The sequence below is a fragment of the Neomonachus schauinslandi genome, chromosome 5 (assembly GCF_002201575.2).
Source record: "Neomonachus schauinslandi chromosome 5, ASM220157v2, whole genome shotgun sequence".
In the NCBI taxonomy this organism is placed as follows: domain Eukaryota; kingdom Metazoa; phylum Chordata; class Mammalia; order Carnivora; family Phocidae; genus Neomonachus; species Neomonachus schauinslandi.
Window position 1 is genome coordinate 7,807,885 of NC_058407.1, and position 13,385 is coordinate 7,821,269.

A 13,385-nucleotide genomic window follows, 5' to 3' on the forward strand; every position below is an offset into this window, starting at 1 on the left:
AGCATTTCAACAAGTGGCTGGGCACTCCTGTTTCAGTTGTGTGGGTGCCACTGGTGCTCGCTGGCATTGCTTCCGCCGGCTAGACTCAGGCTCCTGGTGGGGTCCCCTTTAGCCCCCACGCACCTCCTGCGTCATTTCTGGGACATCGTGTGTCCCGGGGAGGAGCCACTTGGCCTAAGGAGGTGGCTTGCCCCCTCCCCAGAGGCTCCTGCACTAGGAGCCAGCCAGGGCAGCATCTGCGGGCCCCTCACCCTTTGAGGGACTGCCCCGTGAACCGGAGGGAGACCAGACTCTGAGCCTTGGCCGCCTGGAGTGAGGGGTGCATGTTCTGCATGAGGAGTCTGGGTTCGGACTTCTCCAGAGCCACCTGTGCCCCCTGTCCCTCAGGAGCCAGCCCCCGTGCTGTCCGCCCCGCCTCCTGCAGACGTCTCCACGTTCCTGGCTTTCCCCTCTCCAGAGAAGCTGCTGCGCCTCGGGCCCAAGAGCCCCGTGCTGATAGCCCAGCAGGTGGGTAACAGCGCGTGCTTCGGATTGGGAGGGGACGCTGTCATTGGGAGTGGGGGCTGCCCGGTGTTTGTGTGTGTTTTCGTGTCGGGGTGGAATTTAGTGATTCATCAGTTGCACTTAACACCCAGTGTTCATTCCATCAAGTGGCCTCCTTAATGCTCGTCCCCCAGTTAGCCCAGTCCCCCCACCAACCTGACTCCAGCAGCCCTCAGTTTGTTCCCGGTAGTTGAGAGTCTCTTATGGTTTGTCTCTCTCTCTGTTTTCATCTTATTTGTCCCGCGCTTCCCCTATGTTCATCTGTTTTGTTTCTTAAATTCCACGTAAGAGTGAAATCATATATTTGTTTTTCTCTGACTTATTTCGTTTAGCAAAATATTCTCTAGTTCCATCCACGTCATTGCAAATGCTAAGATTTCATTTTTTGATGGCTGAGTAGTATTCCATTTGTATATTTCCACATTATCCTTTGTTGATGGACATCTGTGCTGTTTGCATAGTTTGGCTTTTGTGGACCTTGCTGCTGTAAACACTGGGGTGCAGGGGCCCCTTAGGATCACTATGTTTGTATTCTCTGGATAAATACCTAGATGTTTGTTTTTTAGTTTTTTTTAAAGATTTTATTTATTTGACAGAAAGAGAGACAGCTAGAGAGGGAACACAAGCAGGGGGAGCGGGAGAGGGAGAAGCAGGCTCCCGGCTGAGCAGGGAGTCCGATGCGGAGCTCGATCCCAGGACCCTGGGACCATGACCTTGAGGCGAAGGCAGATGCTTAACGACTGAGCCACCCAGTCCCCCCTAGACGTTTGTTTTTTAAATCCACAGACACATGAGTGAGTGTGACCCAGTATCTGTCAGCCTCCGGAGGTTGCAGGTGACGTGCCACGGGGGACGTGTGTGGACCACTGGACAGGCAGGCATGCCACACTCAGTGACACCTAGGGAGTTAGGGAGTTTTCCCAGGACCCTCTCATGTGTACACATCTAGGCTCCCCGCCCAGGTTCTGCAGGACCTGCTGTTCTAGAACACCTGTCCTGCCCAGAGCTCCCACGGAGGCCACATGCCTACCGTGCCCTTGCTCCAGCCTCGCTTGTTTGCTTACTCACCAGTTCGTTCCGAGGCGGCTGGCAGGCGCCTCCTGTCTGCCAGACACTGTCCCGGGTATTCGGACATGGTTCTGGTATTTAAGCCTTCTGGCAACCCACCATGTAGACCCCGTTACCCTGTGTTACAGATGAGAAAACAGTTTCGATGAGCCTAAGTGATAAATATAGAGAAATTAAATGGGCCCGTTCTCAGAGCTGGCTTGGCCTTTCTTTTGGCTGATGTCCTTTTTATGTTTTATCTGCGTTCTTTTTTTTCCTTCCCATGATACAGGAGATGAAAGGCCCACTTTTTCCTGTAATACCATTTGTCATCTCCTGTGTTAGCAAAACTGTTGTGCCCTCCATCCCCGTGAGTGGAGGTCGCACTTGGGCAGTGCACTGTGTCTGGACACTCGCATTGTTTCCCCTTGTCTCCACCTCGGTGAAGTTAAACTTCCTTGCATGTGAACGTTGTCTGTACTCTGGATTATTTGTTCGGGTTAGATTACAAGAAGGGGATCGCTGGGGCGCCTGGGTGGCTCAGTCATTAAGCGTCTGCCTTCAGCTCAGGTCATGATCCCAGGGTCCTGGGATCGAGCCCCGCATCGGGCTCCCTGCTCAGCGGGGAGCCTGCTTCTCCCTCTCCCACTCCCCCTGTTTGTGTTCCCTCTCTCGCTGTCTCTCTCTCTCTCTGTCTAATAAATAAATAAATAAATAAATAAATAAATAAAATCTTAAAAAAAGGGGCGGGGGATCGCTGGGTCATGGGAATAACCATGGTTAATGCTGACTCACTCACTCTGTATGGATTACGTACCGCAGTGGGCCAGGCCCATGCCTAGCTCCAGGGGGACAGCGTGGGGTGAGGCAGGACCCATCCTTGCCCACCAGGGGCCTTGGCGAGACAGGCCTCTTCCAGCCAGCAGCAGAGTGCAGGCACATCTTCACTGGGGCTCTGGCCCCTGTGACCTGCCATTGTCTCTTGTGTCCTCAGACTGACACATCTGACCCAGAAAAGGTGGTCTCTGCCTTCCTGAAGGTGTCCTCTGTGTTTAAGGACGAAGCCACAGTGAGGACAGCCGTGCAGGATGCAGTAGGTAACACTGGGTGGGGTGGGTGGGCCGTGGCTGGCTCTGCCTCCTTGCTGCCTCAGGGCTCAGGGACATTTATAGTCCCTGGAGCCCCTTGTCCCAGCACTAATGTATGTACCACTCTCCAGCCCCTCCTGCCTGTTCTGTTGGGTTCTTGCTATGGAGTAGGCTGGCTGCTCTCCTCTCTTATTTTTTGCAGATGGGGAGACTGAGGCCTTTTCAAAGGCATAGAGTTATGTCTAGTTAGACCTCATCCAGGTGGCATCTGCCATAGGAAGACCAGATAGTCACAGCCCCAAGGCCCTCATGGGGACGGTCCTCTCAGGAGAGGTCCTGAGAACTGAGCTTTTGTCCTCATCTGTGGGCCTGTGCACACCGTCCCTCCACCTGGAAGCCTGGAGGATGCCTGCTCTCCCGATAGTGTTCCCAGGGCTTCCCGAGATCTCTTGTCCTGCCGCCACCCTCCCTCGCTACCCTGTTCCCTCCACTGCCTCCATTGTGGCACCTGTCACCTCCCACCTTGAGCACACGTGTCTGAGCCCCGCCGTGTGGGCCAGGCTTGGTCAGGCAGGGAGGGGAGGAAGGGTTTGGCATGAGGGAACGGGCAGAGAGGGGTGGAGGTCCGGGCGGCACTTCGTCCTGGATTGGTGCACTGTGGGCAGCATGGAGGCAGGAGGGCCGGTGGGGAGCGAGGCCGGGGTGGAGCCCTAAGTCAGCTCCCTGAGGTCCCAGCCCCATGGGCATTGATGGGAGCAAGTTACCTGAATTCTGTTTTCCTGAACAGCCTAGCCTAGAAGCAGGTACCCACACTGTGCCGGTAGACCCCCCGCCCCTCCTTTCCCTCCCTTCTCTGCTCATCCCCCCCTTGCCTCCACAGTGGCTGAAACCTCCCCCGGGATGATCTTCCTCGCGGGTTGTGCAAGGTCCCCAAGCCCCTTCTCATTGAGGTCAGGACCAGAAGGGCAAGATGTCACAGCTTGAGCAGGTTGAGCTTTCCCTTGGTGCTGGCTGTCCCCTCAGTCTGGGACGTGGGACCGCCGGCTGCCGCCCTGTGTTCACCTGAGTGGGGCGGAAGGCAGGTCGCAGCCCGCGTGTGCCAGGGCCGCGTGCCCTCGGCTGGTGAGCAGCCGTCTGTTGCAGCGGACTCCCTGCCCCATGGCCGCTTCTCCCTTGCAGATGCCTTGATGAAGAAGGCCTTTAGCTCACCCTCCTTCAACTCCAATGCCTTCCTTACCCGGCTCCTCGTCCACATGGGTCTGCTCAAGGTGAGGCTACGGGGGTGCAGGGGGGAACCAGGGGCAGTTCGGGCCACACCCACCCCGGCCCACACCTGAGTCCTGCTGGGGCCCGGGTCTGCTTAAGCAGCTTCCCTTCATGATGGGGTTCAGCTTGACCTCGACCATGGGGATCTCGGAGCCGGGGCTGGGTGCTGGAGACCTAGGGCTTCCCACCCCAGGGGACCTTGTAGCTCACCCTGCCTGGTGCTGTGTGTTCCCTTCACAGAGTGAAGACAAGATCAAGGCCATTGCCAACTTGTACGGCCCTCTGATGGTGTTGAACCACATGGTGCAGCAGGACTACTTCCCCAAGGCCCTTGCACCCCTGCTGCTGGCGTTCATGACCAAGTGAGTGTGCCCTCGTCAGCTCACGTGGCAGCCGGGTCCCATGGATGCAGACCCCTAGTCCGTGGAGGCTTCCCTGGGCTGCTCGTTCAGGCTTGTGAGGGGCTCTCAAGCGTCCGTATTTGAGTCTCTCCTCCGCTGTGCCAGGCTAAGGATGTGGGGCTCAGGAACAGTGTCTTTTCCTGAGAGAAACAGGACATGGAACGGCCCCCATTTCCTGATGAAGCAGCGCTGGATAGTTCAGGGGTTTGCCCACGGTGCTGATCGGGGTCCTGTCCTCAGTGATGTCTCTGGGAGCAGTTCTGTGTCCGTTTCCTCAGCCACAGGGCTGAGGCCAGAGGGGCCTGTCACTCCCGCCTGCCGCAGCCACAGGCCCCTCCCCTGTGGATGCCAGATGCTCGGAGACCTGGAAACCTTGGCCTCGTCCTGGGCCATGGTGGGGCAGTGGCCACAGTTGGGTAGCAAGGAGCCTTCAGACCCCAGCGCCTACGAGGGGTGGGTTGGAAGGCTCGTCCCCTGTCCTCACTGAGGTCCTCTGTGGCCCCAGCCGACTCCTGGCCTTCCTCAGGCCTCAGTCTCCCTATCTGCCCCACCAAGCTGTTGCATGAGGTTGTCTCTGGTGTCTGTGACCATCCACACTTCCTGTGAATCCAGTGCCTTGGGGGAAAGTGGGAATGGGGCAAGGAGAGAGGACATAGCCCTTGCCTCGGGGGACGTGAACAAGTGATGTGGGGTAGTCTGGCTCGGCGCGGTGAGGATCTCCGGCCAGCTTCCGGGACTGTCGGCGCCATGGCCTCTTTGCCACCACGACGTCTTGCGGTCCCATGTGCTCCTTGGGCCTCGTGCTCTCGCATGTCTGCCCACCTGCCTGCCACCACACTTGGCCCCCACTGCCGCCATGGCCCACGCCACCCCTTCTGCTGCAGCTAGACTGGCCCTTGTGAAAAGTTGAGCTGTGGGGCCCCTGGCTGGTTCAGTCGGTGGAGCCTGCGACTCTCGATCTTGGGGTCATGAGTTCAAGCCCCACGTTGGGTGAAGAGCTGAGTGCTTGGCCCCCCTGCCAGAGTCCAGGGCAAGCTCTCACCCTGGCCGCAGAGCTCATGGCCCTGCCTCCCCACAAGGTGCACTCTCCCCGTCCCTGTTCCCACACAGTAGGGTACTTGACCCCAGGGCTTAGCTCCCTGGAACATCTCCACATGATGGCCCCAGCCCCTGCCTGCCACCCCGGACAAAGCCCGGCTCCTTTTGTCTTCTTTGGCCTCTAGTCAGAATTGTTCCCTTTGCCTTTCTGTTGCCCTTGGGCTGGGCGTGGACCCACAAGAAGAAACCCTCACCCTTGCCCTTGTTGGTCAGGGGCAGGCTGCCTCCTCGTAGCCGCTTGCCCGCCCCCAGCTCAGGCCTCAGTCTGTTCTACTTTAAAAGAGGGGGATTGGTAAAAGCTGTGCCTTAGGCCTCCTTTGAGGCGACTGAGTGACCACAGAGTGACAGGCACATTCCCCCTCCCTCAACTCCTGGCCCAGTGGTCTAGGATCCCAGGGCGATCCTAGACCAGCTCAGTGTCTGTGGGCTGCAGACCCTGGCCGCACCCCACACTCACCCAGCGTCCTTTCTTTGTCTGTAGTGAGATTCATGATCTTGATGGTGACAGTGGCCAACCCATCATCTCTGAGGGCCCGGGTGGGATTCCAATGCCTGTGAGGACGCTGTGGCCCTGTGTCCCCTGGAAGGGCCCTCACACAGGCTGCTGGGTGGAGAGCAGGGGCCTGGGTTCCTGGCTGCTCGGCCCTGCATTCCGGCCAGCTCCGGGCCGTGTGGCCTTGGGTGCATTGCTGCCCCTCTGAGCTTCACACACGCCTCACCCTGAGGTGTACGGAAGGCGGGCTCCTAACCTCTCCCTCCCAGAGCCGTCAGCCTCAGAAACCCACGCCCCTCCGCCCCCCAATAGTGGGGAAAGGGCCCCTGCTGCAGCCTGCAGTCCCTGGCCCTGGGCTGTGTGGTGTCCCCCCCCCCGACACTGACTGTTCTTTCCTCACAGGCCTAATGGTGCCCTGGAGTCCTGCTCCTTTGCCCGTCACAACCTGCTACAGACGCTGTACAAGGTCTAGATGCGAAGCCGGCCCCCCCACCCCCTGGCCTGGACCAGTGACTTGGGAAGGGACTCGGATGAAGGACTCTGGCCAGAGGCAGGGAGGGTCTTCGTCGCTTGTGTCGTGTCGGTCCCCGAGTGTGCGTGTCGGTGTGGTGCGTGTGCAGGTGTGCGCTTCCTGTCAGGGCTGGGGTTTTAAGGTCTCCCTGCTGGACTGGCCCTGGTCCCACTGGAGGGGAGCTGGCCCCCTGAGAGGGCTGCAAGCTGCTCTGCCATTAAACTCATTGCCATCTGAGGGCGCTCTGCTGCTCCATGCCTCCAGCTCGAGGCCCTGGTGGCTGTCCCCTCCCACCTTGCCTTCCCCACCCTTCTGGGCTGCCCCAAAGCCTGGGGAGTTGGTCGTCTGCCGTCCCCTCCCTCTGTGTTGTGGCTGGGCTGAGTTTCCCGCCCTGCCTGGGGCTGCTCACCTAGTGGCTGACTTTGCCTCCTGTCACTAAGCTCTAGGCCTCTAGCCACTGCCATCCCCGCTATCCATCCCTGCTGGGCTGGGCTGACCTCTACGGCCTGAAGGACAGGGCCTGCTACGGGGGTGGGGCCATGGGGCAGTCAGCAGAGGGCAAGACCCTGGTTCCCAGGCCGTGTGGACAGGAAGAAAAGCCAGTGGCAGATGGTGCTGGCTCCAGACCCATGGGGCCTGCCCCTTGCTGCTGAGAAGTCTGTGACTGGCCTGGGGGCCAAGCTGGAGGGGGGCTCTTTGGCAGGCCCAAACCTGTTCTCCGGCCCAGGGGGCAGGGGCAGGGCCCGCAGAGCCTGAACTGAGCTCAGGACGCTCTTAAAGGATCTGGACAGGGTGGGGACTGCGCTGGAGCTGCCCACCCGCCACCCCTGACCCCCCCCACGCTCTGTGCTTTCCCCTTTGTGCTCTGTGTGTGTCTGGGCTGTGCCCGGGGCTTCACAAATAAAGTCATGTGTGGCAAGCGTGGGGACTGAGAGATTTTTCACCTTAAGTGGGCAGTTCTTGGGGCTTAGTACGTGGAGTCCCACCTTGATCTGTACGGGCTTGTCCATCCGCAGAAGAGCCCCTGTGCCAATCATGTGTCGTCCCACGGGGCAGCCACTCTTGCCCAGGCCCAGATGCGTGCGGACACACCAGCTGTCCTTGAGCAGCTGGGCGGTTCGTGCCCAGGAGTGGGCCGCGACTCCTGGGGGTCGGGGGGGTGGGCGGAAGGATCTCCTCCTCTGGGCACCGAGGGGCCTGGGTTAGGCCTGTTTCATCTGTCCAGCCTCATCTTACCCTTCACCTAGGCTTTGGGCTGCGGTTCCTCTAGCCCCCGCATCGCTCCATTAACGGACCTGGCGAAGCCGGACACTGTCTGGATTTTGCCGTGAGCCCCTCTGGCTGCACAGTCAGGAACCCCCCGGGTCTGGCTAGCAAGGTCACTTCACAGGGTTGAGCTCGGCTGGGAAGCCACCACAGGGTATCTGGCCATAGGGCCTGGAGTGGAGGGCACCTTGCCCAGGGTCCTTCCTTCCCTTTGCCATATGTGGTGTGAGGACAGCTAAGCAGACCCTCCTTACTGCCTACCTTAGACAGCAGGCACACTTGGGGAGCCCGTGTCTCCTACAGAATTGAAGCGGTTCCTCCAGGCTTTCTTAGGGGGCAGCATTTCCTTACTGGCTATGGACCACTCAGGAACAGGCACCATCTGTCTTGGCCAGGTGGCGGAAGAGATGCCCATGCCTTGCCCCTCTACCCCCCATGTGAGGTGATATGGCAGAAGGCAGCTGGAGGTCTGACCAACTCCAACCCCCACCCCTTCGCCAGGCCGTGTTTTGAGCTCTGGGCCACAGGCACAGCTTTTGGGGGGCTCCCAGTCTGGTGCAGGAGACTAACAGTCATGGCCTAGTGTAAGGGACAGTGGGCAGTAAGGTCAGGGAAGTCTTCAAGAGTTAGGGGTGCAAGGGACGCCTGGGTGGCTTAGTTAAGCATCCGACTCTTGATTTCGGCTCAGGTCATGATCTCAGGATCGTGAGATCAAGCCCCATGTCGGGCTCTGCGCTCAGCAGGGAGTGTGCTTGAGATTCCCTCTCCCTCGTCCTCTACCCCTCCCCCTCCTCCTGTGCACGTGCTCTTTCTCAGATAGATTTTAAAATAAAAGGGATGTAAGCGCTGAGTCTGGAGGTTCAAGTAGAACTTGTCACAGGTGATAATTTAACAGATGGAGAAACTGAGGCTCAGGGCTGAGTTAGGGGCCTGCTCAAGGTTCTCTGGCCTGGCTCTTCCTTCCAGGCTGCCTGGTGCTGGCACCTGTGGCCTCCTAGGTTATGAAGGCGCAAGCTTCAGTTCAGACTGAGACGTGCACCATGATCTCATTTAACCTTGCAGCAGGCCAGCACTGCCAGGCTCCTCGGACCCGCACACTGTGGAGGGTCCTGTTGGTCTCAGGGGTATAGGCCCTGGCCCCTACTCAGTCCTTCGGACCAGTTCAGAGTTCAGAACTCCTGACCAGCTGCAGGTGCAGGGAAGGGCCTGAGGCTCAGCCTCTAACTCAGCTGCTTACTGAGAGAGCTATGTAGCTTTTGGAACTTCCCCGGACTCAAACGCTCCCAAGAACTACAGCCAACCCTGGGATTACACAGGCTTCATGTCTCTGAGGGCCATGACTTGGGGTCTGCAAGATGAGAGATGCCTCGGCCTAGACGGCATGTTACCCCCAAGTACGAAAGGCCTGCTCAGCACCAGGCTATTCTCACTAAAGGGAGTCCAGCCATGGGCTTGGGGCTAAACCAGCAATAAATCCATTCTGAAGCCCCCAGGAAGCATGGCCAAGGGCACTCCCAAGCAACACTTCCTGATCCTAGGAACCTAGAAATGACTCAGGCCAATATCAGGAAAGTGGATCAAATGCAAAGCTATACAGTGTAATGTCACACAACCATGAAAACGCATCAACCCTGGCTACATGCATCGTGTGGATGAATCAGGAAGGATGCTGAGTGAAGAAAATCTCAGTACCATACCATGGGGTCAAAAGCAACTGTGTTTAGGTATACGCATGTATGTGGTAAACCCAGCGTTCAAGATAGGAGTTAGTCTGGGGAAAGCAGGGGACAGGATGGGGTGGAAGGACAGTTAGACCACAGCCATCCACCAAACGTTCAAAGTGAACCAGAGCCATCCATCTAAGAGCCATATTAAAAAAAAACAACAACAAAACCATGTATTTTTTTAAAAAAGAAGGTTAAAATACAAGAGCATTGTTTGACATCACAAAAGCACAGGCATAAGGAAATTTGCTACTGTCAAAAAGTGAAAAACAATGACCAAAACACCCTAAGAATTGGCAAGGTGATAAAATACAAGAAGACTGCCACATATGTTGCATGAGGATTAGTGTTGAGAATAGTACATCCAATTGAAAATGGGCAAAGGATATGAACAGGCAGTTCACAGAGGATGCAACCTGAGAAGCGAAAAATATGTTCCCCTTTACTGGAAATCAAGGAAATGCAAAATGAAGCCACAGAGACACCATTTTGGACCAGACTGGTGGATGTCATTGAGAGGTCATGACCCCAGGAAAGAGCTGAATCTCTTACATTGCACATGTTGGAGGGATGTCAGACTAATAAAACCACCTCAGAGAGCAATCTGGCAGGTACTCAGGTGAAGATATGTGTAGCCTGTGACCCCAAATTCCATTTCTAAGGATCTACCCTAGAGAAACCGTTGTACACGTGCACAATGTGACAAGTTAAAAGGGCAGTTTCATGGAAAAGTCCAGAAAATTAATAACCTCAATGTCCTTCGGGAAAAAAAACGGTTAATTACAGCGTGTGCCGCATGCAGTGAGATAATATGCCACAGTTACAGAGCGCCCGGCTGGCTCAGTCCCAAGAGCATGTGACTCTTGATCTCAGGGTTGTGAGTTCGAGCCCCAGGTTGGGTGTAAGGATTACTTAAATAAAAACTTATAAAGGTTTTATTCATTTATTTGAGAGGAGGGAGAGAGAGAGGACAGCAGCAGGGGAGAGGGAGAAGCAGACTCCCTGCTAAGCAGGGAGCCCGATGTGGGGCTCCATCCCAGGACCCCGGGATCATGACCTGAGCCGAAGGCAGACACTTAACTGACTGAGCCACCCAGGCGCCCCTAAAAAAATTTTTTTTTAAATGCAGCCGTTAAAGTGAATACAGGAGATGCAGGAGCTGTCTTCATTCATGTGAATAAACCTTGAAAATGTTGAGTGAAAAAAACAAGTTTGCAAAGCAGTATGTACAGTTGATAGTTTAAAATTGTTAATACCATATATTATAGTGAAGTTATACTACCTCGGGAAAGTGGTTGCCTCTGGGAGGAGACAGAGGGAAGAGAATGAGACAAGGTGGAGAAAAGGGGGCTTCCAACTGCCTGCACTCCCACTTCTGGTGCGTGTGAACCCAAAAGAAGGGAATGGGGGGACCCCAGCAAATACCTGTATGTCCATGTGCATAGCAGCTTTACAAGAGCCAAGAGGTGCAAGCAGCCTAGTGTCCGTTAACAGGTGAACAGATGAAATGTGATCAATATACATATTCGGGGTGGCGCAGTCGGTTGAGCGTCCGACTCTTGGTTTCAGCTCAGGCCTGATCTCAGGGTCATGAGATCGAGCCCCGTGTTGGGCTCCACACTCAGCAGGGAGTCTGCTTGAGTTTCTCTCTCTCCCTCTCCCTCTGCCCAACCCCCTGCTTTCTCTCTCTCACTAAAATATAAATAAATCTTTAAAAATACACACACACACAGTGGAGTACTGTTTATTCATGAAAAGGAATGAACTTCGGACACATGCTACAACATGGATGAACCTTGAAGCACTGTGCTCAGTGAAAGAAGCCAGACATAAAAGGACAAGTAGTGTGTGATTGCACAGATAAGAGGTAGCTCGAAGAGAGGTTACTAGGGGCTGGGTGAAGACAGGAGTTACTGTGTCTTGGGTGTAAAATTTTTGTTTGGGATGACAACAAGGTTCTGGAAATGGATTGTGGTAATGGTTTGCACAGCAATGTGAATGCACTGAATGCCACGAAATTGTACACTTACAGGGTTAAGATTGTAAATCTTATGTAATGTACATTTTAGCACAATTTAAAAAATCCTAAATGTAAAAGCCAAAACTACTGATCTTTCAGGAGATCCTGTGTCGGTGAATATCTTAAAGACCTTCCTTTGTTTGCCATTATAGGGTATTGACACAATGGATACTGTGTAGCAGTGAGAACAGGATTTTGTTTATCAAAAGGTCTCATGGGGGGCATCTGGGTGGCACAGTTGGTTAAGCGTCTGACTCTTGGTGTCTGCTCAGATCATGATCTCAGGGTCCTGAGATCGAGCCCCGCATTGGACTCTGCGCTCAGTATGGAGTTGGCTTGAGATTCTCTCTCCCTCTCCCTCTCCCCCTCCTGCTCCTGCTCTCATTCACTCGCTCTCTCTCTAAAATAAATAAATCTTAAAAAAAAAATAAAGGCATCGTAGGGGCGCCTGGCTGGCTCAGTCGGTAGAGCATGCCACTCTTGGTCTTGGGGTCATGAGTTCGAGCCCCCCATTAGGTGTAGAGATTACTTAAAAATAAAATCAACTCATTAGAAAAATGAACAAAAATGTTCGAATGGGGACTTCACAAAAAGCATATGAAAAGATGCTTATTTTTTTTAAGAGTTTATTATTATTAGAATGGCAAAAGTGCAAAACAGTTGATACCAAGCATTGGTGAGAATGGAGCAATGGAGCTCCCACACTGCTGGGGAAAGTGTAATTTGGTACAAACACTCGGACAAACTGTTTGGCAATATCCATTGAAGCTGAAAATAAGCACATTCTATGGCCAGCAGTTCCACCTATAGGTCTATCCCAACAGAGATGGGTTGTGCTATGTTCTCCAAAAGACGTGCAAACAGGGGCGCCCGGGTGGCTCAGTTGGTTAAGCATCTGCCTTCGGCTCAGGTCATGATCCCAGGGTCCTGGGATCGAGCCCCACATCAGGCTCCCTGCTGGGCGGAGAGCCTGCTTCTCCCTCTGCCCCCTCCCCCTGCTCGTGCGCGCTGACTCCCTCTCGCTCTCTCTCAAATAAAATCTTTAAAAAGAAAACAAAAAACGTGCAAATGTCATAAGCAGCCCTCTTCATAATAGCCCCGGCCTGGAAACAACCCAAATGTCCATCAAGAGTGGAATGGGGGGGGGCGCCTGGGTGGCTCAGTCGTTAAGCGTCTGCCTTCGGCTCAGGTCATGATCGCAGGGTCCTGGGATCGAGCCCCGCATCGGGCTCCCTGCTCGGTGGGAAGCCTGCTTCTCCCTCTCCCACTCCCCCTGCTTGTGTTCCCTCTCTCGCTGTGTCTCTCTCTGTCAAATAAAAAAAAAAAAAAGAAAAAGAGTGGAATGGATTAATTGCACCATGTGGTACCAAGAAAGCGGAGGTGAGAACGGTCCACCCAAGCATGGAGGAATACTTTAGCATCAGCGGTGTTTAGAATCACCAGCACGTGATGACAATAAAAAGCAAACCAACTGGGTCCCCTTGCATTTAAATTCCCTACCAACCGCACACCCCCTTGTTGCCTGCATCTGGGGCAGATGGCCCTCTGGTCTCCACCCACCCCCCCCCATGCCACTGCTGTGGGATCTTTATGGAATGGAGTGCTGAAATGCTATATAAAAATTAAGCAAATTTTAAAAATATGCATCACAGATGAAGCTCAAACATAATGTTGAATGGAAAAAAACCGAAGAGTGCACACTCTGTGATGCCACTGACATGAAATTGCTGAGTGAAATAAAGCACAAGCCTGTGGTCCGGCACTATTTCTGGTTTTTAAAAAAAAAGATCCACGCAAACTGAATAACAACAGATGCAAATCCACCAGCAACATGGATCTGAACAATCACAGGATGTATAGAAGTTTGCTATGGTTTACATGAACTGTTGCATTAAAAAAAATTTGTTTTGTTTTGTTTTGTTTAAGTA

At 54.5% G+C, this 13,385-nt stretch overlaps 1 protein-coding gene across 1 annotated transcript in view; it reads left to right on the forward strand.

Annotated features, from left to right (window-relative positions):
- Positions 1 to 7,133, forward strand: part of RANGAP1 (Ran GTPase activating protein 1) — a 31,237-nt gene extending 24,104 nt beyond the window's left edge. The window contains exons 12-16 of the mRNA XM_021687721.1: positions 388 to 507; positions 2,585 to 2,687; positions 3,858 to 3,946; positions 4,185 to 4,306; positions 6,339 to 7,133. Of these exons, the coding sequence (XP_021543396.1) occupies positions 388 to 507; positions 2,585 to 2,687; positions 3,858 to 3,946; positions 4,185 to 4,306; positions 6,339 to 6,408 (504 nt within the window). The 3' untranslated portion in view covers positions 6,409 to 7,133. The remainder of the gene's footprint in view (positions 1 to 387; positions 508 to 2,584; positions 2,688 to 3,857; positions 3,947 to 4,184; positions 4,307 to 6,338) is intronic.
- Positions 7,134 to 13,385: the final 6,252 nt, after the last annotated feature.